The following is a 27,399-nucleotide window of genomic DNA, read 5'->3' on the forward strand; positions in this document are numbered from 1 at the left end:
CATGATCAGTGAAATAAATAAATATTGATAATATGTTACATTGCAAAATTCCATTATACAATTCCCATTTCAGAAATTTATCTTAATGTCGAGCATTAATCGACGAATTTCATCAATGGACGTGATAGAGATATAAAATTTTTGCAAATTTATAATCATGTACAAACTTTTTAGTTTACGCGATTTTCAATACAAACAATTACTACGTATAATAAAGATTGTATTTCTATTATCGTCCATTGACGTTAATTATTAGATTAACAGGAATGTGCTGCATCAAGTATGATTTACTAATCAAGGAAATCCTTTAAATAGATTTTCTTTTAATGAATCCTTGTCTGAGTTGTCTATTAAGCTGATCTTTACCAAAAGCTATCAGTCAGAAAACTAAAGATTACATCTCAAAAATAGAGCGGTTCTATTTGCTAGTGATTAAGTGAAAAACGTACATAAGAGATTACTTTCACAACATTCGTAATCAATGTCAGTTTATTTCATTTTGCATGATACATTGTTATTTTAAAAATATATATTTTTTTTTAAATAAAATTAATAAATGTCTGTCGATCTGATAGTGTAAAATGCAGTAAAACAATCGTTTTGATTCACTATTTATATGCAACATAAAATTTTCCATTTCTCTATAAATAGATGACAGTTACAATTAAATAATCCAACATAAACGAGTCGTACATTTAATTAATCACTCTGCGATTTCCTCTAACAATATTGATGAAGTCTACAAATCCTTCATTTCATTTAATCATCTTTAAGTCATACTTGATTAATATTTTTCCATTAATAAGCCTACTTTCTTACATCAAAATAAAACAGGACAAAAATAAATATAAATTTTTAACAAGGCACCACCACCTCCGCAGTCGATGTAGGAGGTAATATCTAGTGGGAAGAAGTAGAAGAGGAGGAAGAGTCAGAAAATTAGAGCCGCGACGATCAGTCTCCCTCGCGTCGCGCATCACTTCGACAGGGTAATCTATAACGGGATTAAAGGTCCAGCCGTAAATTTTTTCTGCACTCATCATCGATTTATAATTTCTCACTGTTATCCAGAGATCTTCGAAATCGCGCTCGAAAACACTCGGCGAGAACGCATTTCCCTTGCATAATCAAGTTTTGCAAAAGAGCGACCGATTGATGGAAATTGTGCAAACCCAGTTTCTATCTATGAAACATCGAGTGAAGCAAGATTCGTAGAACGAATTGCGCGAGCAATACAATTTCATCGAGTAGTTTTTTAATAATACAGGATTCACACGAACCCTCTCGATTGCATCGGTGATACAGCGAAACCGGAAGAGTACCATTTCTCTGGTGCAAACAGTTCACCACTGTTCTCCAGACTCTTCCTCGGTACAGTCGGCGCTATTATTGCAGTGCGGCCTAAATATAGATAAGAACGCGTGTTCTGTCTTGACGTAAATCACGCTGCTCCTTTTATCCCAATTCAACGTGCCATCGAGATCGAAGCGCTATCAAAGATTTTCGCATCATGAAAAAGCTCGTGTTACGAATTCTTCTTGCATCTTGTGTTCTAGGTGAGTTTTTATTAACGATTTCTTACAAATCATTGTACGATCTACTACTATTTACATTACTACGTAACTATTACCGTTTTCTAATTAATGAATAAAATTATCTTTTTAAAAAAAAATCGCATTTTTTATGAGACAAAAAAATTAATAAACTGATAAGAGATCATTAAAAATCGATCGAATTTTATTATTACTGTTCAACCGATATCGTAAAAACTACTGGCAACCGATATCATAAAAATAATTTTGAGACCTTTGAATAAATTTAGAAGCCAACGTTCCTTTCGAAAACGTTATTGACAAATTCTCAAATATACAACGCCAACAAAAACATTTGTTAAACACATAATGCAAATATGACATAAAGCAAATAAAATTACACGAATAAAGAATACGATAAAGAAATATCATGAAACTACATTTTAAAATTAATTTTTTTATATTTTTTAATCATTTATATATCCCATCTTTTATTTATTATATGCGCGCGCGATCTATATATTACGTGATACATCAAAGTAATTAAATTGTCATCAAATGAAAATAGCATAACGCGTACAAAAATGTAATTGTCAAGACCGTGAAAATTTGAAAAAGAACCGTGAATTACCAGTAAAATAACAATATAAGAAAAATGAAATACCAGATTATAAAAATAATAAGTTATGTTGATTCTGATGATAATAATTTTCCGATTCAATTCCTGAGATAACAATGAATTTTTTTAACCTCTTGAGAACTGCAGATGCCAATCATTCTGCTAGTTTGCTTTCCTTACACATAAATGATTTTTCTTTGATTGTGAATTGATAATGCTTTAATAACGCGAAGAAATAAAACTTGTTGCTCCTTGATTACTCCTTTTGTATAAATAAAAAATAAATCAAGCTAAGTTTCTTACGCACACGCGCATATTTTATTTTTTTATTCTCTATAGAAATAAAACAGATTTTTTTTAAATTAATTAATTTAAAATTAATTTAACTTAGTTTTGACTATTAAAATCATATTGAAACGAATTTAAAGAGTCAATACAATTAAATCATTAAAAATTTTTTTCTCGATACAATTTTCTTCTCGTAGAATAAGTTTGTTCATTGAAAAAAAATTTGTATTAAACTATTGCCTAAGTTATGTGCACACGCGTATGTATATATATAATGAAAATTCTCTTAAAATTTATAATTTATGTGCACAATAACTATAAAACAAAAAGGTGTAAACAAAAGTTATAGCAATGTATGAATCCAATATTTTACATTGTCTAAGAAATTAATTATATATGATCACTTATATGAATCAACAAATTTTGAAATAAAGAAATCGTGAAACCAAACTTATTATTAAATTAGAATCTTGCAATGTTAACAATATTGGATAATATGATAAAAAAATCTAATCTGAATTTTTATTACTTAAACCGAATCATTATTGAACAATTTTAGTGTAAGTAAATTGTAAGTAAAATATAAATAAATAACATGTAAGTAAAAATTTCTATTTGAGAAATTAATAATAGCTTTTATAAATAAATGGATCAATTTATAAATCTTCATAAAAATGAAGCTTTATAAATTGATCCTATTATGACTCTTTTCTACTCGTTACTTAATAGTATCCTTTAACGTTCACGTGTAAATATTTTGCAAGCGCGAGAGGAGATCGTTTAATATTATATAAATTCGTCCTTCGTAACCCCATGGTTTACATGATTGCGCATATAGCGGTCTACGATCGTAAACAACTAATTTAATCTACGGTAGACCCTCAATTAAATTATCTTCTCGTTGATATTGCTTTAATTAACATGAACCGACGATGAAAAAGAAAAATGTTATTTAAAATAATTTTTAATATAAATATTTTTAACGTATTAGGAAGAATTTTCTTCTCAAATAAATACATATACATTAACAAAAAATTTTCATTAGATTAGTATAAATAAAACATATAAGAATAATATTATATATATAATAATAAGATATTTGAAATTAATAATCTTATTGTTAGTTGATAATATATTTATCTTTCCATATTTCATACACAATAATCGAGAATTGATCGTTGCTTTGCAATAAAAATTGAAATTGTCGATCGCAATGTGCAGTAACTTTATTACAAGGAATAATCAAGATATCGATAAAAGTATGACGTAATCTTGAATAAAAAACGTATTATACAATATAAAATTTTTTCAGGTATATCTAGTGTAAAAGAAAACACTGTGAAGTTACTATTTTGTATGAAACATATACTTGCGGTCATTTTAGTCATGGCCGGAGGTTATTAACAATTTAAGTTCAATGTCATATCCTCTATAGGTGTCATAAAGGCGCGCGCGCGTGGTCGCACTCTCTAGCTTCCTCCAAAGCAAGCGTAATCATATTTTATGATCACACACGTCATTTGACAATGCCGTATGTATAATTTATACATTACATTAATAATATGAATGATCTATTAATTAAGGTCTATTAAACATCCATTTATACATATCCCTTTCATATCCGTACGATGTTAGATTCGATTTCATATGATTAAATGTAAGTATTTACACTATTCCGTACCCTGACATCGCCGATATCGTTGGCGACCAAATTTTCACGGAACGGACGGCACTGAACGTAGGACAAATATAAATACGCATCCGTACAGCATACGTGTAACGTTCAATTAAATATTTTCATTTTCCTACGTTCGAAAATATTGATAAAATGTAGTTCATCAAGTTCTTTATATAAAGTACAAAATTCACCCTCCGTTTTTCGTTCTGTCCATGCTTTCAAATCCGATTTTGCCGATATGTATAAATGGACCTTTATGCTACAACATACGTAAGATTTTTGTTTTTAAAACAGAAAAAAACAAAAAGTAGGATATTAATGAAATTGTTGAACTAAAATTCTATAAATGAAAATCGAATGAAAGAATGTCAGAAAGATATAGACTTATCGCGCGTGTATATTTTGATGCTAGCTTATATTTATATATTTTGTCATCTTTCTAGAAAAAGCTTTTCCAACGAAACACAAATATGTCATCCACGTCACTGTCGGGAGAGCTTTTAAATAAAGTATGATACATCGATGAGATAAGATTTCTAACAAAGATTAAATACTTCAGCAAGAAATTTTTTTCCATGGTAAAAAATAAAACTCCTTTTTCTGCTATATTTATAATAAAAAAAACTTAGATTATAGATATAAAAAATACTAAATTAAATACTTAATAAAAAAAAGACCTTTTACATATAGCATATTTAAAGAAAATAACAATTATACTGTTAATATATATCGCGTTAATATATATATAAGCAAACTTTCTTGATATTATCCCTTTATTATAGTATTCTCTTAATTGTCTATCAATTTAAGAAATATGAAAATAATTGAAATATATGAATGTTATTTTGAAATATGAGATGTCACTTCTAATACGATATAATCCATAAATTTAGTTGTATTAGCGAAAATATACGGGCCACATGTGCGAATAAAATTGGTCACGCGAATTATTCTACGTAATGCGCGTAGCGTAACATAATAAACGCTGGAATTTGGCTGCGATCGCGCGGTGAACGCACTTCAGAAGAGACGCAGGTTGGCCTATAAATAACGAAAGTTTGCGGTCGCACCAACGCTTGAAATTTAGTTGAAAATTTTGCCGAGTCAGCCATAATCTAACCATCCGTTAACCAAAATTTTTTCTCGAATCAAAGAATTATTCGTATTCCTTTGTACATGTGTATCGTCTCAACAGCCTATAATGATTGTGTAATTAATTTTCCTCTAGATAAAAATTTATCTTCGACATAATTTTTGCATTAAAAGCGCAAAATAAATCAAGCTGTCAAACCGACGGAGTTCAAGCTATCAATGAGCTAATCGCATTTAAAACTCGGTTAAAGTAACATAGTACCGGCTTTGTATTTCAATAGACATGTGTTTTTAACTATTGCCGGGTTAAATTCCTGAGAGAAAGAGAAGAGATAAATTCATAATCATATACATTATTTAACTAAATTCAAATATTAAATGTTTTTCTTCTTCTATTATTTTTAAGTTTTCCTTCTATCATTTACACGAGTACGGTTGTACAAAGTTGTATCTCAATTAGCATAAAAGTACGGGCGATGTAATGCTTCGCAAGTTGAAGCGGAAGTTGAAGTGGAAATTTAGCGATCGTCGATACTTCTGAATAACGATTACGAGGTAATGATTCTGCCTCGTCGATTCAGCGGAAGCTGCTTATACACGCGGATACTTCAAGCTCGTTGGCGTTCGCTTACTAGGAGTAAGTTGCAAACTCGAGCCAACTATGCGTAGCCGACATACCAAAGATTCCTTTGCAGACGCGAACGATAAAGGCCGATAAATTCAACGTTTCTCGGCGCCCCTAAATTACGTTTGCAAAGTCTGCACCACAGAGATGTAATCTCTAGCTTAAGTTACCTCCAGTTTTATACTTCTTATAAAATAAAAAGATAATATACACGCAAAGTGATATTATTTTAATTTGTAATTTTCTAACAAATGTTTTGCTATCATTGTACAATAATTTGAATAGCGTGCTCTGAAAATTAATTAGAATTGATATTCTTAAATAAAGCTGTCACTATAGTTTCTGAATTATAAACAATTAAAGTTAAAATAGAAAATATCACGTAAATTAATAATATATCGATATGAGAATTTAAAGAACTCTACCATTAACGATGCTGTTGATCCATTTTAATCATTTATAACTTGAAAATTATTTTGACATTCTCGATATTTTTGTATCAAGATTTGAATGTTATCGATTCAGAATACAATATTAAAATATTTTATGTTATTTTTAATTATTGAAATATTTTATCCTTGTTGTACACAGTATATAAAAAGATTTACAAACTATTAAAAAAATATTCGTTTCATCATAAATTTTATTACTTCAGGAATTAACAAAAATATTTTTCAGTTAGATTAAATTATTAATTAAATTTTTAATTTTTTTATATAATATGTTAGCGTAAAATTTACGATGATGTAAAAGACTAGCAAAAATATTCGCAACTATATTAATCGTTTAAAATAGAAACGATTATTAATAGATACCATACTTTGGGAACACATGTTGCGACATCGAAAGTCAAAACATGAACGCACAAATACACGCTACTGCGAATGTCATTTTATATTATTACCTTGTTGCTTTGCTCCTTTTTATTGATTTTTTATTTATAATTTAGAAAACACGATCGTTTATAAACACACTTGACAAAACTCATAAATTTAGGAATTGATATTGAAATAAACAAATGATTAAAAATATACTACGTGAATTTTAAATGATTATAGAGTTTTTATCTTTATAAAAATATCTTTCAATTGACATAAATTTGTATGTATAAAATTTTTTTGCTTTTTCAAAAAAAGATAAACAGAATTCCAGACTATAAAGATTAAAAATATATTGACTATACACATCCTACATAGTTTTATAATTTATGTGACTTTAATTAAAATAAATGTTCAAGATACAGGGGCTTCAAAATGTATATTCAGAATGTTTCTCTTATAGATTTTATAAAATTTACATATTTCATATATTTTGAAGTATAAAAATTAAATCTTTGAAAGTTTCAAAAACATAAAATGGCTAATATACTAAACTGAACTCTTGTCCTTTCAACATTTAAAGCTATGGTCGCGCGGAGTTCATTTGACGGACTTGTCCATTACTTTGTCCCTCTCATCGATAATATACTATATATATTTATGATATTATATACATCTACAATATATCGTACATACCTCTGCATAATGAAGCAATTATCCAATAGTTTTTTCAACATGATTTCTGATATTTTTCTCGGTATTACCAATATTTTTCTTCACACTTCCGATTTTTTCGACACTCTCGATATACGCCCTTAATTACCAACAAAATTCTCTTGTTTCAATTTTATATTAACATGTTTGACACAATATTTGAAATTATTGTCACGCAGAGTTTACTTTATGTAAACGCTTACGTTTTCATTGTACGGCGTGATATACTGTGTGGTATTTATGCATAAAACGACAGACGTCCGACATATACTTTTCTCGACACTTCCGGTACTTTTTTTCGGCACTCCCGATACTGCGCTTAGATGTGATGATCACTTGCGAGCGATATTTATTCTCTGAAACACAAAATCATAACTTGAATTAGATGTGAAGGAGCAAATGGTTATGATCATATCATATAATCATATTAGAATCATAAAGGTAATTATGATATATAGCAATTCAATATTAATTTGATTCTATTCTTTCAAAACTCACAATGTTCGAGCTTATTTAAATTTGCGCCACATGACAAGCAACTCAACGCAAATGACTGCACGCGACAGACGATATAATGCGCGGGAAAACTAGACTTAATTTCCGGTTCCATTACGTTACGTCATTGTGATCCAATTTCGAGATTCCGAGTTTGCACTATGCGAATTAAATATGGCTCTCATGGCTATCGCACTATTTGAGCGCTAGTTTCTATTAAAATGTACATGTGTATACAATAAAACGCAAATGTTACATATATATAATAACTTTTCTGATTCTGTTCTTTCGACATTTAAGTACGATGTAATCGTCATTAATCCTCCGCAATGTTTCATAAGTACCTATTATTTTTAAGTTACTAACACATCGATTTCTTTATCCATTGTAATATTAATCAATTTGTTTTTTTACACATTTATTGTTTTTTACATATTAAATATTTTTTAATAAATTTATATACCTGGTTTGTTAGCCAAGTGTTAAAGAAATTGTTTTAAAAGCAGGGAAAAATAATGGGACAATATTGCGTTTAACGGAAGGTTAAATTTGCATCCCGACTCGACATCACAAAGTGCGCAATAGACTACACTCAAAAAAATATTTTGCTAATGTAGATAGATTTCTAGATGTCTCAATTAAAATTTATCGCTACTTCTTCTATCTGTTAGAATATTCTTTGTGACGTATAGAATTTATAGCAGCAATATTCTAACAATACCTCTAGAAAATTTAGATTCCATTGCCAAATATTAATCACAAATATAATTGTCCTTGACAATAGGCCTTAGAGATAGGCATCGCAGACAAATTTTCCGTCCAAATTACACTAATAGTACAGATATAAATTCTGTCTCTGTCATTTAAATTGATTAAGTGCCAAATATATGCAGTATCACGGTATTTGCTAATAATTTATCTGTTTCAGTTAATTTTTTACACCTAGAAAATTTTTGTTCAAGTTGCAAGATCATTTTTTTGAGTGATACAGAAGCGCAATGCTTTGCTTTTTTTATGAATTTCTGCTTTTTTTAGGATTATCGTTTCGACATTTCGATATTTTAAATTACATGAGTAAATGCATCTGTGAATGATATATGAACGAGAATATTGGAAAGTTCCTATATTGAAAGATTATTTTCGCGACATTGCGAGAGGATATACTAACAATAAGCGCGAGATTGCTGACAGAACACACGGTAGAAATTGCCGTGTTTGACTCAATATTTTACAACGTTATAACTTTAAACGGAATAGCGACTGTACTCACGTTACTACGATAATGTAAACAAAGCTCTGCCCGACTCGCTTTTCTCCCTGACACGCTTCCTCTCCTCGCGCACGACGTCCTTGTATCTGTCACTATACGTGTCATCTCTCTGTCATGAGGGTTAGTTCGAATTTCCTGTTATGACATTCATACCAGAACACGTGCGCGTTATATATATTCGCACAATCTATATTACCAATTAATACAACAAATCTAATAAATATTATATATAACGCGTTTAACTAGTGATAAAAACCTTTACGTGATATTGCGTTTTATAATCATATACATATACATATATTTGTTAAAGTCGCGTTGAAATTAACGAAGAATTTACATCCATAGACTTATATAAATAGACTGTGTACTTTCTTGTTAGAAACAAGAGTTTAGATAGACAAATTTATAGATGGATAATGCAAAGAAAACTTAACCAATCATTCGTCTAGTATGAAAAAAGTATATAACAATATGGCATCCTGTACATTAGATACTTGATTGGTCAATTTCTTTTGTACGTGTCTACTATCTTTTCGCCTCCAATGAGAACGCGCGCTCTATAAAACTCTATAAAAGATCTATGCTCACGTCATAAGAGTTATATTTTTGATTTGTGTAATACATACAAGTCATTTACGCGCGCGATTATTTGCGGCATCAGAATCGTTTGTAATGCAAAAAAATATAATCGCGATCGAGCATCGTGAGTGTCGAACGGGAACAGAATCAAGTTAATTTCTGTGTTATGACCGCTTAATTACATATTACGATATAATAATCATAATCATTCGCCACCACGTCACACATCCGATTTTAGGTTATCGAGATTACATTTGTCCTGTGTAAAAATAAAAAAAACGTGCAGCATCAGTAGTGTCGAAAGAAAAGCATTAATATATCAATAAAACTAGTGAAAATTTAAGTGATCAAGATATCGTTCAGAAGTGAGAATATTAAAAGTATGCATGTATACCGAGCAAAGTATCAGGTGTATTATGGTGAGTACGTTAGCTGATAATTATAATAAAATTGGTCTAATTTATTATTCATGTCTTATTCAAATTCTTTCTTACGCAAATATAATAAAATTCAGTAATTTAGAACATCCATCCTTTAGATTTTAGATAGTGTAATAATTATTGCGTGTTTTGACCTAAAAAGAGAAATTTGTTATTTTATAGAAAGATTTTATAAGAATCCGACATATACATACATCATCTATATATTTGGATACATAAATGTCCAGTATAAGGATTTTTCCACGATTTTTTATGTATACATATTTTACATGTATATAAAAAAAATGACATTTATATATAATTAATCTTTAAAATATAAATAAATAATATTCATATGTAAATATAATTTTTCAGTAGATTTAGTTCTACGCCTTCAAATATATAAAATATATTATATATCTCTTACAAAATAGGAGAGAAAAACCTCTTTACATGGAACATTTACCTTAATTAATATATTTTTTATCCTTTGAAAATTAGAAAAAAAGCATGATTGTCGCGATCGATGAATAAAAATAAAGTACGAGGGATGTCTCAAAATGGCATTAATCACATTGAATAAACCACACTCGTTTTCATATTATAAAGTTCCGAAGATTAAATTCATTCATGTTTGTTGATTTTATAAGACTAACGAATGATTAATAATCTTGTAATTGTAGGTTCGTGCTTCCTTTGATAATCTGAATATTTACCTTCGAATAGTCGATTACCATTTAAGTCAGAAAATAAAACGCAGTAGAAATATATACCTGACCTCATTCATTGTTAGTCAGAAATAAGACGGTGAAGGGCTCGCTCTCCTCATAAAGCGTTCTCCTCCTCGTCGTCCGGTGTCCGCCGTTCTTCGCTCGCCACGTGGCCCGGTTTTATGTTAATGAGTGGCAAATTATCGGAAAAGAGGCTGCCTGATGTAGCAGGCTACCATACTGCGATGGAGGTTGGCAGGACCTCTCACTCTCTCCCTCCTTTCGGCTTTCCTCGTCTCCGTCTCTCGCAATCGCATCGGTACTTTCGTCTCTTTTCGCTCCGCGTTGCTATCTCGCTCGAAATCCGATGTGAGCGCATCCACATCTGTCGGATGCGCTTATGGTTATCGCGAAACGTGCCGCCGAACGCGTGCACCGCGAAACGGTGACATCAACTACTGCCGATCGATGCGAAATCGACGCGAGCGTGGCAGAGAGTCCTGATCGAACGACTTCCTCTTCCCACTTCCTCCTTCCGTTGCTCCGTGGCTCCTATTCTTCTTTAGACGACACGTAGAATGTAGAGTTTGAAGGAATATTATCGCTCTATATAACATGTGCACATTATTGGTAATTTTCATTGCAGCCTCTTCTCTTTGTTAACGTTCAAACATTGAAGCCTGAAAACTGTGAAAAAATAAGAACATTCTTATTCTTCAGTTGTTGATTTTCAATGTTTACTTTTTCAAAATCTTTATTTCTGACTTATTGTTAGTCAATAGAATGTAAAAAATGAGAAAAATTTTACATACATGGTTATAAAATTTAATTATGCTATATACAGAATTTTATTTTAAAAATAAAAAATATATTAAATACAAATCTGAGAATGAAAGCTTAGTTGAATTCTGAAATTTTCAAAGAAAATCGTTTAATTATATTTGCACTAAGAAAAGCTATTTTAAAATTTAATGGAAAATTTACATTTAAAATTCTAATACGAAATATGTATGTATTTTATTACATATTTACACACAAATGTATACACACATATATTACACAGTATTTGAAATAAAAGACGTTCTATAGTGCATACAAAATTTTAGCATGTGTGACAATCAATCAAACTGACCGTAGGATAGGTCATAGTACTACATCTGCACATTAAATGTTGAACAGAAGAGACGGAAATATCTCTCGTTGGGAAACTGAAACTCTGACATATATCGCTTAATTTCGATAAACACGGTGTCTACTTCTACCATCGGATAAATTTCATCAATGTGTTACAAATTATTCCGACCAAACTTAATTACGAATATTGAATCATTTTGAAGCTTTCATTAATAAAGTCATCAATTTTCATTTGTTTGAGAAAACCTTTAAAGTAATTTCACAAAATAGGTAATATATAATAATGAATAGATTAACAACATTATTGAATAAATATGTATGACTACAGAAAAGGATAATAGAGAGAATAGAGAAAGAACAATACAACACAATAGAGATTGAGAAAAAAATGAAATATTAAATTAATAAAACTTTTAATGATGATATTTGTAATTATAACAATAAAATAAATTAAAATTATTGTACTTTTTTTTAATTGTAAATTTTAACAAAAATTGTTATATATGTCAATATAGAATTTGAAGGTCTCGTGAGGTGCTGAAAATATCACTCTATCATTAAAGGGGGCGTAGCTCAGATGGTAGAGCGCTCGCTTAGCATGCGAGAGGTACCGGGATCGATACCCGGCGCCTCCAAAATATTTTTTACATTTTAATTATTAGAAGAATTTAGGGTACAATAATGTTTTCTATTCAAAGATATATTTTTGATATTAAAGAAATAAATTTTAAAGTTGTAAAAATTAAATTTATATATATATTAATTCTTTTACATTTTTTTAAGAATAATTTAGGCGACTATTGCATTCATTTTAAAAAGTTATAAATTAAATTTCATTAAAAAAATACGATCTTTTAGCCGCAATCAACCGAATTGTTTAGAACTGTTTATCTTGTTCAATTTTGATATACAGAATTTTTTATTAGCAAGTGATAAAGAAGAAACAGAAAAGACAAGACAATTTATTTTCGACCTTTTAATATAATGGCGTTAACTATAACTATGAATAAAACGATAATTAATTTGGATTAATATACATAAATGATACATTGAAAAATTTATTGATCATCAAAAATTTTTGCAATTTTTTTTCTCTTATAAAAAAAAATATACATATATATGAAATTTTAAAGAAATTACTTAATTTAGATTAATATGTTTTAAATTATTTTCTCAATTGTTTTTCACTTACAATTAGTTAGAATTGCAATACACAACTTCTTACTTGCGTAAGAATAAAATCTTACTACCTTTTTCATGATTTATCATTTAGTTTGAAAGAAAGACAGAGGGACGTATTATTTTATTGTAATGTATACATATATATATATATATACATTACAATATTATATTATAAAATAATTCTGTATTTTTTAACTATATATTTTTTTTAATTAATAAGAAAAAATTAATTTTTTTTTACAAAAGAGGTGATTACACATAAAATTGATAAAGTGTTTGAACCGAGCTCTCTAACGCGATTGTATCGCCGATATACGAAGGTCCGTTGTGTTGAAATCGCATCGCGTCAGGTATAGCATTTAGACATTCTACCGCGCTGGCCTAAGCTCGCTTAGCTCCTCTAGCCACCTTCTCGACTAGCCTGTTCTCCGGTTAATTCTAAACCGTGATTTACCAACAAACGTGCCTAGATTAACTGATGCTGGTTCACGTTCTACGCGCTATTCCTAATCCACCTTCTAATCTGTACCTACATACACATAGCTGAAACGCTCGGCATGCATCTACGTATACGTAAGTATGTGTGTGTGCGCGTATGTGTCAAGTATGTGTTGTTCTGTACGTCTCAGAACTTCCTTCACGCTCTCTGGTCCTAATCCTCGAGCACCGTTGCTAATCTGTCACATTTATAAAGGATGTAATATGATTAAAAATCATTCGCCTTCATATATTTCGAATATTTTAATTTTTCCAAGAAAGTTTATCCGGCACTAAACTTTATTCATCTCATCGTGCTATTAGTGAATTTGCTCTATCGTTACTGTTACTACTATATATTTCTGCTATAACGATATACGATAAAATTAATAACATTATTTTTTTTATGGTATAATTTTGATATCTTCAAGTGTGTGTATGTGTATATGTGCTTGGAAAAGTTAAAATTATTCTATCTCAAAATAAACTTACCATTACCGTAAACAAGTCAAATAGAAAATGCGATGTCTAGACATAGAAATGTGATAGTAATTTTATTATTCTTGTTGGCTTTCGTGCCAACATATATTGATATAATTTATATGAAAGTTTTATTTTCATTTAGTTACTTGTGCATGTGTTCGATTAAACATAATATATATATAAAATAATAATATACAAACTGAAAAGTGATAAGCATTTGTATAGTACTTATAGATTATAAGCAAAGTGAAAAGTGGGATAAAAATGACGATATTAAAAATAATGTAAGATTGTCAAAGTGTCTATATGCGAGTTTTGTATTTGAAATCTTGACAAAAATCATTGAATTAACTTTATCGACCACTGATCAAATGTTAATAACAAAAAAGAAGGAGAAGTGAGAGAGAGGGATAATTATATACGCGCGTTGAATTGGCTTTACACAAATGGTTGCTTGGGTCGGTAGTCGATTCTAGCGAGTCGAAGAATGCACGTCAACCCCCAAAAGTTGACCCACTATCCTGTAATAGGGTCAATGAAAGGAACGCTCGCGTATATAGGCCTATCGTTCAACCCCTCGCGACTCGTGTTCTCCTGTTGCTCCGCATGTTTTTTCTTTGTTCAGCGCTTCAGTATTCCGTATTATCATTCAGTATTTATATCAAGTATTATTACGAACGTGCCTGTGACGCGTGCGAGGGACACGACGTGCCGTAGGAACATGCATGGAGTCGCGTCGCGCATATCCACATACATGCATATAATGCATGAATCAGGTACGATGGGAGAAGAGAAGCTTGACACATCCTGCAACCCTAATAATGCGTGTGTGCATATGGTGACGTAATACGTCTGACACGCGCAGCGGTGCGAATGTAAGTCTCAAGAACACTTTTCAACAGGTATACCTGTTGCTAATCTTTCAGACACAAACACGTCTTACTCTCTTTCTTTATATATATAATTAATAATAGTATTAATATAATATTATATAAAAAATATAGCATTATAAAAAGATCCTCTCTCGAATAAAAAAAAAATGAAATGATTATAATACATACTTAATCACTCTCATTTATTAATTTTAATAAGTTTCTGTTACTGATAAAATCGTATAATAGTAGCCAAAAATTTTATCACCTGAGTTGTATAAAAGTAAATTCAGAAAGACACGCAAGAGACATAATAAAATCAAGAAAATTCTTTATTTCGAATAAATCATTTCGTTAAACTTATTTAAATAATAATAAACTAAATACAAGACAAATGGCTGTTGTATTTATCCTGCTCCATTACAAGAGTATTACTTTAACAGACTTACATCGTTCTTTCACACTCGCCGCCTGCGCGCGCAAAGCCTCTCGAGAATGCTCGTTGTTTATGCGTCCCGTGCACAGTTGGACCACAGTCAGGCTTCGGCCTCGGTCCAAAAAGGAGTAAAGGAGGAGTCAAAGGAGCAAGGCGGAGATCATGTTTCCCCGATAACCGATGTGCGCCCAGCAGTGCGTAAGGCTAAGCAGCTCGCGCGAGCGTGTCGAGCCTATGGGGAAACGCGTGCGTGCATGCGCGCGTACGTGCGTACGTGCATACGTACGCGTCGTTATGGTGTGCACGATGCTCGCTGGCGAGGGGAACTCTCGGGCCCTTTGAACACTCCCTATAGAGGCTGATACCTTGGTAAGGCCACGCATCGCCCCCCAGGCCCTTTATTCCTTAATGTCCTTGTCCTTAAAACAAAGTAGCCGTTTACGAATCTGAGAAGAAATAGTTATATTTTATTTATTTCACGCTGAAAGATTGCTATTTTCATCGACGTTCTCGTCGAGATATCAAATAAATATTCGCACTTTAAAACTATCGTTTTATCGGTAGTTTTCTAAACTGTCAAAAATCAGGTTAAAACATAAGCGATAGAATTAAAATATATTGTTGTAAATACTTCCAGCACACACATGTTCTCATTGAAAATGCCAATAGAAACTTTCTTCGCAATTTATTAATGGCGATTGTCTGCCGATCCAATAAGCCATCATAACTAAATAATATATTATTAATATACATATATCATTGATATATAAAATCACAGAGTTGTTTTTTCTGTTCTATCTCTATATAAACTAATTTATAAATGTAATTTAACAAACCAATTACTGCTTTTAGAACTTACGTATTAATAAAGTATTTAAGAATATAAAAATATTTATATAATCATATATAAATGAGAGAACAGACAAACACGCGATATTGAAGAAATTATTTGTTCTCTAGAATATATTGAAAGAAATATGAAAAATAAACGTATATATTTAATTCACTCTACATGTAAATATATTAATATATGAGAATCCCCAAAATCTCTTTGAATCAATACCTAAATTTGAAATTGAGGTTGAATTCTATTTTTATAAAAGGCCGAAATTTATTTTCTGCTGATTTACCTTACTTCTTATGAAATACTCGTCACAAATATCGAAGTTTAACGCTTTTACTGCGACAAGATTGATAAATGATACGTTAAATTTCGCATGACAGAGGCTCCACACATGGATGAGCGGGCTACGGTATAATATTGCGTAATTGCTTACATAAATTACTATTATACCTCTCAATGTACGAACGTGTAACGTTTCACGAATAAGCGGATAAATCAGGTGAAAACTGTTGTGCGTATTCGAACACGTGTTAACCCCGGCACACAAATACACATTTATAAATATTATATAATATGTATTACCGTCCCATCGTTCTTTTCACATTCGCTAAATTCTCTAGTATTCGAATTTTCGCGCTGAATCTGAAAATCAATCGCGAAAAGGTTATCATTACCTACGATTGTACAGTTAATTTTCTACAGTATAATATACCATTATAATATAAGCATATATATACATATACACTAATGTACCTATTTTTTAAAAGAAAAGGAAAAAATTGAAGATAGAAACGCTTGATAAATTACTGAATTTTTGTTGACGCAAAAAAAGGAATGAGATATCATTTTTTTTCTCTCTTTCTCTCTCGCGACGGTTTCCGTTCAGTTTTGCCGGGACCCAGACACCGACGACGATACTACTCCCACGCCTCGATCTCCTGTGCGCTATGCGACCCTGGTAAAAATTCTCGTTCTCTATTGTTCCACCCTAATTAATGCCCCCACCCTCGCATCCGGACACGAACGACATTGGCGCACGCTCCGCCTCTTATCCGACACGACGTGATCCCCCTGTATCTTCATACGGCCCTGCTACGTCGCGCTGTCACTTATCCAATATCTGTAAACAAAAAATGGTCAGTGTTGTCGGTGGGAGTAAGATGAATGACTCGCATCGGGTGCGGTGCATCATTCACGCAAATGTGTGCGGTGAATTTATACAGGTGCCAGAATTGTAATTTAGCGCAGTTTGTTTATCGGCCGATGAATTCTCTCGTCGTTTAATAAATTTCTCTCTAACAAATTCTTCATTCAATTATCGAAAAAAATATAAAGATTAACAAGAATATTTATCAATATCTTGATATAGATACATATCTTATAAAAGGCATAATTTTTTTTCTAAAATTCAATCAATTGTATTGTTATATATGATTTTTTTTTATTGTATAAAAATATATCACGTAGAATCCTCGATCTTAATTTTAATGACGAGTTCTTTAATCACCCTATGGAGTCTATCTTTCTTTAAACAAAGTAACGAGATAGTTTTTAAATCATAAGTGGTTAAAAATTCACTGCGATTTAATAAAAATGAAATTAATGCAATGAAGAAATAAGATACGACTTTTATATAATTCGCTTAATTTAAAGTCGCTTAATTAGTTTTTATCTTTGATATTTTTATCGCGATACGAACAGGGTTGGGATGTTCGTGAGTCAATTAACTTGCAAGCCGGTATCACGTAGGAATTCGCGCGATGTAGCTGGAAGTCGCGTTTTTTTAACACAAAATGTCGCGTCGTGTACCAGGTTACTATGTTGCGCTCCGAGTTCCGTTTACAAATGTAACGCAGCCGGCTTTTCGCCAATGCGCCTTCGTAGCAGCTTCTGTTTTCCTGTGTAATTGCAAACTGTCGCTTGTTTACAGCAAATTGTTGCAACTCTTCGCGCGGTGTAATGACAGCTAAAAAAATATTTTGACGATTACGTATAAGTGCGATTTACGCGCATTTAATTTGTAATTTTGCAAAATATTCTCTTCTGTTAATTGAAAATTATTTCGCTATTCTTTATATTTTGCAGTACGTAAATTTAAAGAAAAAACTACAATGTTGCTATTTTACGGATGTAGATAATATAGATATACTGCAAATAAATCAAATTATAAACTACTTTAAACACTTTGCAACACGTATAAATGACGCGTGATTTATCGGTATGACATCGTAATCTCTTTTAACATATTAAAAAATTTATTTTTGCATTATTTTTTTACGAAATGACAATTTTGTTACAACTGTATTATACATATGGAGATACGTCATTAACAAATAAATAAATTATAAAATATGTATCACATCTCTTTTATGCTCCTCACTCTGTCACGTTCAATTTAATCGCTTTTAATGTGTAGAAAATATAAATGGAAATTTTTATGAACAATATTATATTGTTACAATTACGTGCAACGTTTCATTATATATATTGTATATATATATATATATATATATATATATAAATATATATATATATATATTTACATATATATATATATATATAGGTACAGCGAGCCAAGAACCAATGTTGTCCTCCTACACTCCTAATACTCGAGTGTCTCGTCTGTTCTAACCCATTTCTTCCCGAATGACTTCGATTCGCTCTGGCAGATTTTTCATTCACATAGGTCCCGTATCACGAATTCTGTCTGCGTATCTTCGCAATACTGTTAAATCGTAGCAACAAACTGGAGCCAATTCTCCCAACTTGCGAATCATAAGAGAGTCGACATAGACACCCGCAATGTTGATACTCTTCTAATATCACGGTAACGAGCGTAGGCCACCTCCTCGCTGTCGCGTCATATTAATCTCCTTGGTAAAATTAAGTCCGTCATATTTGCATCATATCGCGGCCTTGAATTCTCTCCCGGCTAAGCTACGATGTATTACTACCGACAACGTTCGTATAAAGTCGGTGTATTGTATTTTCAAAGCACAGAAAATAGAAGCGGCTTTTTTAAATATACATATTGTATAATGATAATAATAATTCACTGTAAATAATAATGCATCTTCTTCCTTCCCTTTTATTTTGAAACTTTCTTTTCATTTTATTCGAGACATTCTCACATACAGTTAATACAAAAGTATCGCGAACGATTCATTCAGGTGTTTAAAATGTATTATCTGCATGTGCATTTATTAATATAAATAGGGAGAATTGTATTTTTCTTTCTTACAACGACTAAATGTTGAATAAATCTATAAGTCAGAACCATAAACAATTAAAGTAAAGTAATTATTTTATGATTCTTTCTCTCTCTCTCTCTCTCTCTCTCTCTCTCTCTCTCTCTCTCTCTCTCTCTCTCTTTTATAGTTAAACTTTTTTATGCTCTTTTTTTCTATGAAAATATGATATACTTAATCTATGCTCTGTATGGATCAAAGCAAAGATTATGAAGAGCAATATAACTGTCTCTTTCATATATGTATTGATCGTTAATGCAAGACATTAATATCGATTTTCGAAATTCGTAAAAAGTATATATATATATATATATATATATATAACTTTTTATTACAAATTCCCCATCGTTATTGTTTCGTATTAACAAAGTATATAAAAAAGACAATTACATTACTATTCACAGAAAAGGAGAGATAAAGAGAGCTATGCTTTTATGCAGAGCACAATACATTATATTTTTGATAGAAGAAGGAGAACATAGAAAGAATCTAACAATACATTATAATTATAGTCTCTTGATAGCCCGTTACATTCGATGCAATTATTATGTTATTTTATAATAATGTTAAATTATTATTTAACAGACAATGTAAACGACAGTTTTGTCGAGCAGTAGTTTCAGCTCGAAGCACTTTTGCGGTTGCAAGGATACCACGAACATCTGTCGGGTCGTTCTCGGGGCGACCAGGGCAACGAGGGCAAACCTCTCTTGATGTCGATGACTGCGTTTCGGATAGCAACTGACTGCGTCAAATGCACTACCCCCGCCGAGGGGCGGTGCTTGAAAATTACTCCCTGAGCCCTCGTGTTACCCTGCTACCGAACCGCCCTTGTTTTCCAATAAATACAAAGCATTTCCGCTGCGATCGGCGATCGGCGACAAAAGAAATTCGGACACGTCGACTAAGGACACGTTGTGTATGGGCTCTCTTATGTCCTTAGTCTCATCACTTTCACGAGGGATGTTTTTACGAATTGCGTGACGAGATTACGGTAAACCGACGACTAAAACCTACCGTCGTCTGATGCCGGCCTATTCCATTTCCGGACTTAGCTTTCTCGCTTGCGGTATCGATCTCTCGTTGCTTGTCACTATCGCGACGAGCGGTCACGAAACGGGAAACGTCACCTCTAACTCCGTATGCCATCCCGTTCCACGCACCAATCGGGAATTCCTATTCCGATCCGATATTCACGGATCTGCGTTTACTCGTTATTCACAGCGTCGAATCGTTGATTCGTCCTGTATTGCGATTCGTCATGATTTTTTATCTGTTTCAAGAGGTGTTAATAGTATTGCCAGTTTCAATATTACAGTATATCTTCCTCCTACATTTCTTCGTGTGTGCATAAATATGAATGTCAGGCAATCATCAATCATATTATTCGTTATAAATTCCACGTTCTTTCCCGCGTAATCAGAATTATGTATCATAAGTAATTAATATGAAAAACTATGCCATTTACAATCAAATTCTACGTAATTGTTTTTATTTCTCTTATATTGTTTATATTATTCCTAATACGTAAAGTATAATAATTGAAAATAATATTTTGCGAGTATAATATTTTAGTTTCGATTTTCTTTTAATTTTTACGTTTTTCTTTACAAATATTAAATAAATATTAAAGAAAAGTATCGACAGGTATAATTATTTACATTAATTATTTTAACTACTTTCTTACCCACTTTACATTCTGTGTTCCTGTTCAATAGTAAACCTCTTTGTCGCGCATCGGTTTCGATTCCTTTTAACTATACCACCTTCGCCTTTTCTCTTCATCCACTATAATATTCCCACGAACATATTATGCATCAGAACTTCTCGAGATAAACCATATCCATTTTATATATTATATATCGAAGTAAATTGGTGTGCATATACAATTTGAATCATGAAAAAAATATAATATACAGCACAGCTTTTCTTTATCGTTTGTCTAAAAATATCAAGCCTCGATTAAAGCAAGGAAATCTCTAAGCATTACCGTAACAATTTAACGTGACGGAAACGGAATGTAGAGACCTTCGACACATAAATGACGCTGCCCGTACATACACGTGTTTTCAACACGTGTCATTATCTGTCAAGGTCGCGCGCGGCAGCGGCAGCGGCCAATCAGCGTCCTCCAATTCCGCGCGCATCTATTGCAGCGGATCAACGCGGTTGCGTCGCAACGGGAGCCCCGCGGTAGCTGGAACGGCGGTTGCACGCGCACATCACGGTTACTAACCCCTTCGCCAAGCCAAGTGCGCATTCGCGGTATTCGATATAGGGATGCACCTCCGTCACGGGATGCTACCCTGGCACGGTGGCGGGCACCGGCGACGCTTCGTCCGTCGGAAGGAGCCGCTAAAAACCTGGGACTCGCGACGCATCTTTTTCGCGACGCGACTTTCGGCCGATAAACGCCTGGAGACGGGGTCTGCGGCCTTGACGGCAGCTCGGAGCGAGCCACTTAAGCAGGCGACCATCTCACTATGGCCAGGGCCGTATAGCGCGCGAGGTGGTCGGTGGCGGGAAGCATTCGAATTCTGTAGGGTGGAAGAGAGTAACGAGACTCGGTCAGTGGAGGAGGAGGAGGACAGGGGAGGGAGGGAACGAGGACGAGGGCGACCGGGCGAGGGGATGCTCGCGGTAGCGATTTATGATGTCTTTTTACCGTCATTTCCGTTTTCCTTTTTTCGCCGTTCTTTTCCCGTCCGCCCCCTTTCCTCACCTCCCGCTGGCCATCCCGATCTGCATATGTACAGCGATTCTCTCCACCTCCGCCTGCCCTCCCCCCTTCCACCCTTCTATATGCCCCTTCCATACCGGGTTATCGATCTCCGCCGATGATGGCCTGACGGCGCCAGCGCGCCACTCTCGTCGGCTTCTCGTCGCCCTCGTTGCTACGTACATACATGTATGTATACATATATCCATGTGCATCAAACATGTGCGATGAATGCAACTGCGTGGAAAGCACGTCCGATGAAGAACGGTAGCGTAAAGGGATACGCGCGCGCGTGCACGCGCCGCAAGGGGTAGTAATGATTCTCCTTTTTTTTTTTTTTTTTTTTTTTTTTTGTGACAACGATGTAACATTGGCGTGTATGTACATATTGATATATCTTTCTGATAAGAGTACCTCTATTTGTTTTTTTTTTTTTTCCCATAAAATGTTTTAGCGATTTATTATATTAGTATAATTCTTTAGAAGATATATATATGTATAATAAAAAGATTTAGCCATTTTAAATTAATATTCTTTGTATCTTTGTTAAAAGTATATGATAGTATGCACATTAAAAATGTGTAATTAATCTTTATTTACTTTTCTATATTATTATTTATGTGTATAACATATATTTTAATGTATATGTTTAATTTAACACGTGTATCTCTATTTTCAAGATTCTAATGCAGAAGTTATCTGTAAGAATGGTAGAAACAGTATTACATATTGCGATTCTGTATCATGTTCATTCATCCTTTGTTATTTCAGATCAATTTTGAAAATTCTTTCTTGTCTCTCACCTTTGTGACTAATTGTAAGCGATATCATATATACATATAAGTACATGTATACATATGTATCATAGATTTATATATATACACATGCAATTTTGAAATAAGTTTTACATCAAAACTGACACATTATTATTATAATAGAAAAAACATTTACTTATAATTTATACTGAAATTAGCAAATTAGACTGATTCTATTATCTTTTTTTTTCATTATATCACTATATAACTACATAATTTATTGCATTCTTTCATATGTTTGTGTGCATATAGTCTTATCTCATTTATTATCAAAGAACCTAGATTTATTTTCATTCTTCTGTAAATTAATATTTATTATAACTAAATACTTATAATAAATAAATATTTAATAAATTAATATATTATAAATAATTATAAATACTTATTTCGTATATTTTTATAAAATCTTAAATTTCTTAAATTTCTCGCGGCGATGTTTGCTATGTGAAATAATTAATAGAATCACCCTCGACGCTAACTCTCTTTCTACTACCCTGTTGCAAAAAGCCTCGAGCCATCCCAAATCGAAGCCGTACCAACCGCCTCCGAAGATGAATCCCTGATAGTTAAGCAAAGGGGATGCTTAACCGGCTTTTCGACTTTTCGTCTTTTTCAACGTCCATACTTTCTCGATCGCATGAATCGCTAGTCCGACATTCCTCGCTTCGTTCCTCGACGACGAGCCTCATAAATTTGACGAGTCGATGACACACGCGATACATCGATGACAGAGTAGAAACGTCTTGCGACACTAACAAAGAATATTTTCAAGATTACTGGAAGGTAAAATAATTATTATTTTACCTGAGACAATGGAGAAAGTAGATAATCAAATAAAGGAATAAACTAACACATCTACGAGAGATGCAAATATCATAAATCGTCTGACTACTTGTAATCCATGTGATCCTAATCAACAGATACTGAAGATCATCTCGAGACGTCGCACAACTAGTTTGCAGATTCGTATCATAGCGTATCAACGCACGATTTATATGTTTTTTTATAGATAAATAGATAGTTTTTTCTAGAAAAATTTTATATCATAATATTTCAAAAATAATAATTATAAAAACATGAATTAATAAAAAAAAAATTGAATTATATATTTTGATTGCTTAAATTATATTTGAGATCAACTAAATTTATTAGAATAGATTAAATAAAATAAAAGAGATAAAATTATATGTAAAGTGTTTAAAAATGCTTGCAAACACAAATGTTACAAATTATTACCAACTTTTATATTTTATTTTTCTATTTTTATCTGCATCGATAATTATATAGCAATATCTATTTCCAAATATAGATAATAATATAAACTTACATCATTATTATTGACATATTAATACAATATTTATTGTAGAATTGATTTCTTTTATTTACCATCCATAAACTTTATATCGAACGTTCTTCATATATATCCATTTGTCCCTAGTATTATGAACGATTTTTTTTTTGTTTATTTATAATCACACAATAAATTTCTATCATTAATCCATCAAATTCTATCTCGACAAAATACAAACTTAACGCAGATGCAATCGATGCTAGTCTGTTACAATGTATTCTAATCGAATTTCTGCTGTCGAACTAACGGCATACTGCTAACAGCACTGCTAACATTTTGCTTACTAGGAGAGTAGCGATGAAAGAAAGCAAGAGGACTAGCTGTGAACTGCAAGCAACAAACTGGTCCACAGGCACAAGATGAAATCACGACGAGTTCTTACAGATTATGCAAGCCTGTTCAATAGATGCTAAAGATCATCTCGAGAAACAGTCTAGTCTCACAGCATCTCGATCATCTCTCCTTCTGCACGTCATTTAATAGGTATTGGGCACACGATTCACACACAATCAGATATCCGTATCAATGTCAGATAACAAAAGGCAAAATTATTCCAAAGATATTGCATGCCCAAAGATATTGCAATCCCTGATAATAATTTTTATTCAGGAATTCGATGCGCGTGTTTGCAAATATTTATTATTATTATTATTATTGCATAATTAAATATTAAATAATTCATAAATATACGTCGTTATAATTGATAAATTTAATGTCAATTGTATAATGTCAGTTTTACGAGGTATATCATATTATCAAAGATTATTAGAGTCATTATTAAATTATTTATACAATTTTTCTTAACAAGTGGTATCTCGCAAATGTAGGTACGTAATAATTTCACCCTGTCGATGACATATAGCGTCAATCGTTGATCTAACATAAGGTTTAACTAAATCGATATGAAAATAACGCGACGAATATATATACATACGTATTCGAGATAGTTATAAGCCACGGCCATTGCGCCGGTCGCCCTTTTAACTCTTCATCATGCTACCAGCCGGATCGGCTAGAAGCACGAAAGTGAGTGGTGAACAAATGGTAGATCGACAGCGGCAACGTGGTACCAACTAAGAAGGCGAATCGCTTTTGGCCTCGTCAAGTTCACCCTCTGTAATAGAGCTGATGAAAACTTGTCTTTTCGCCATCGATTCCGCTATACATATGTATATCTCTGGGTTTCTCGTTCCTTGAAGCTACCGTGTTCCGCGTTCGAAAGTAACTAGAGAGTCATGATAGCCTGGTGTCTTCGTAAAGCGAGTGGTGATTTAATCGATCATAAGCAAAGGCGAGACAAGAGAAGAGTACTTTCCAAATTGAACTGGAAGTGGAAGGAATAAACATCTCGTGTGATAGGATATCATTGCTTACGTAATATTGTTATTTATCTTTTTACAGATACTTTGGTCACATGAAAGCAGAGAGCGGGATATTATGTCTATAAGTGTCGAATATTTATATTTTTATCACTGCATCGTAGAATAATTTTGATTTAAGAGATTAACATATAATGCAAAATATTAATATTAAGATAATATTAAACTTATATTTATTTAATATAATGTTAAACTTATATTTAATATTCTCTTTTCTTTGTATGAGAAATTGATATGCAACTGTTAAGAAAAGTATGCAATTTATTACTTATTTTTATAGAATTATTATAAATTTATACTTACATGAAAAAAAAGACGGACGATTACTTTAAATATTTACAAAATACTTATTATTAATTGCTTAGCATTGTCACGTCATATGTTGTTATTTTCACGCAGCTTAAAATAAGAATATTATAGAATAAAGTGATACAATTATTTATTAATTAGTCTACATATAATTATATACATAGCATGAAAATTGTGAAACATTTCAAATAATTCATTATTTATGAAAAAATATAATTAGTTTCTATCATTTCTACAGTTGTACTATAAATGTGATTTGTTTGAATCAGTTTAAGTGACATCATTTTTTTGTCTTTTTTTTCGTCTGCTAAGAAATAATGCAATACAATATTTTATTGTAAGTTGATATCCTATTTTTCTTAATTAATTTTTTTCCTATATATTGTTAGGAATTTATCACGGAAATATGTTATCTTATATTAAATTATTTTATTATGGAAGTTGCATGTACCATTTCCGTTGCATATGATACAATAGAATTTCTTTTCTCCGAATGACATGTCTTCATCAACCAGAATAAGTTAAAAGGATAAGATAATATTTATAAATATCATATTAAATGATAAGAGGAATAAGCAATGTAACCTTTACAGCATGCGGGAAAATTACAGAGAAAATTACCAAGCTGAAAATTGTAAGGTTACATTGGAGTAAAACTTTCCTACTGCACGCTCCTACTTCCCTAGTAATATATTTAATATTACTTGATGTTTACGTTAAATTATTAAATTAAACAATACGTTGACCTAGTTACGGCACATTAATGATAAAATACGCGAAGGTACATGATCTGTCGCTCGAATTATATTCGATCCGTTCTCCTCATTCATTTACGAAATTGATTTCTTGTCGTGAACGCGACCGATACACAACGCATCTTTCCGATGCGATGTCGCGAAAGAATAGATTTGAAAGGAAAAAAAGAAAGAGAGAAAAGAAAAAAACAGACAAGAGTGAATTTGATCGATGTGACATATATACTACTCGTAAGATGACAGTGAAGGTTTAATATATAATACATGTAACGATCAAAACGTGCGTTTCGGGACGATTAAACTCCAAGTTCGATATGCTTTCCTGATACGCAAGCACCACTTAGCACACCCTCTGGATTCCCATGGGACGTATACTATGTATATGTAACGGAAATCAAGCTAGTTCCGGTTAACAAAATCAATTTGCGCTAGTTGCCTTGCATCGTTCATTATCTATTGTGTAAAGAATAATAGAAATCTTTTAGAACGCATATATCATTGTTGCGTCATTTGTATGAAGTCGTCTAATTTGTCAGACAAAGTTATAGTGATCTTT

General features: G+C 32.1%; 1 protein-coding gene and 1 non-coding gene across 5 annotated transcripts in view; both read left to right on the forward strand.

The window, feature by feature from the left end:
* The first annotated feature begins 875 nt into the window (after nt 1-875).
* LOC140663490 (xaa-Pro aminopeptidase 1) overlaps nt 876-27,399 on the forward strand; it is a 34,598-nt gene continuing 8,074 nt past the window's right edge. Inside the window, exon 1 of one of the 4 annotated variants that reach the window (XM_072887700.1) lies at nt 876-1,556. In XM_072887700.1, coding sequence (XP_072743801.1) covers nt 1,511-1,556 — 46 coding nt within the window. In that variant the 5' untranslated portion in view covers nt 876-1,510. Of the gene's footprint in view, nt 1,557-9,500; nt 10,130-24,572; nt 24,884-27,399 lie in introns of those variants that run through there. The other 3 variants (XM_072887703.1, XM_072887701.1, XM_072887704.1) reach the window with 3 other exon arrangements.
* Trnaa-agc (transfer RNA alanine (anticodon AGC)) lies at nt 12,536-12,608 on the forward strand. Its single transcript has one exon. It is a non-coding gene; the product is annotated as a tRNA-Ala (tRNA).

Source organism: Anoplolepis gracilipes, chromosome 3 (assembly GCF_047496725.1).
Source record: "Anoplolepis gracilipes chromosome 3, ASM4749672v1, whole genome shotgun sequence".
NCBI classification, from domain to species: domain Eukaryota; kingdom Metazoa; phylum Arthropoda; class Insecta; order Hymenoptera; family Formicidae; genus Anoplolepis; species Anoplolepis gracilipes.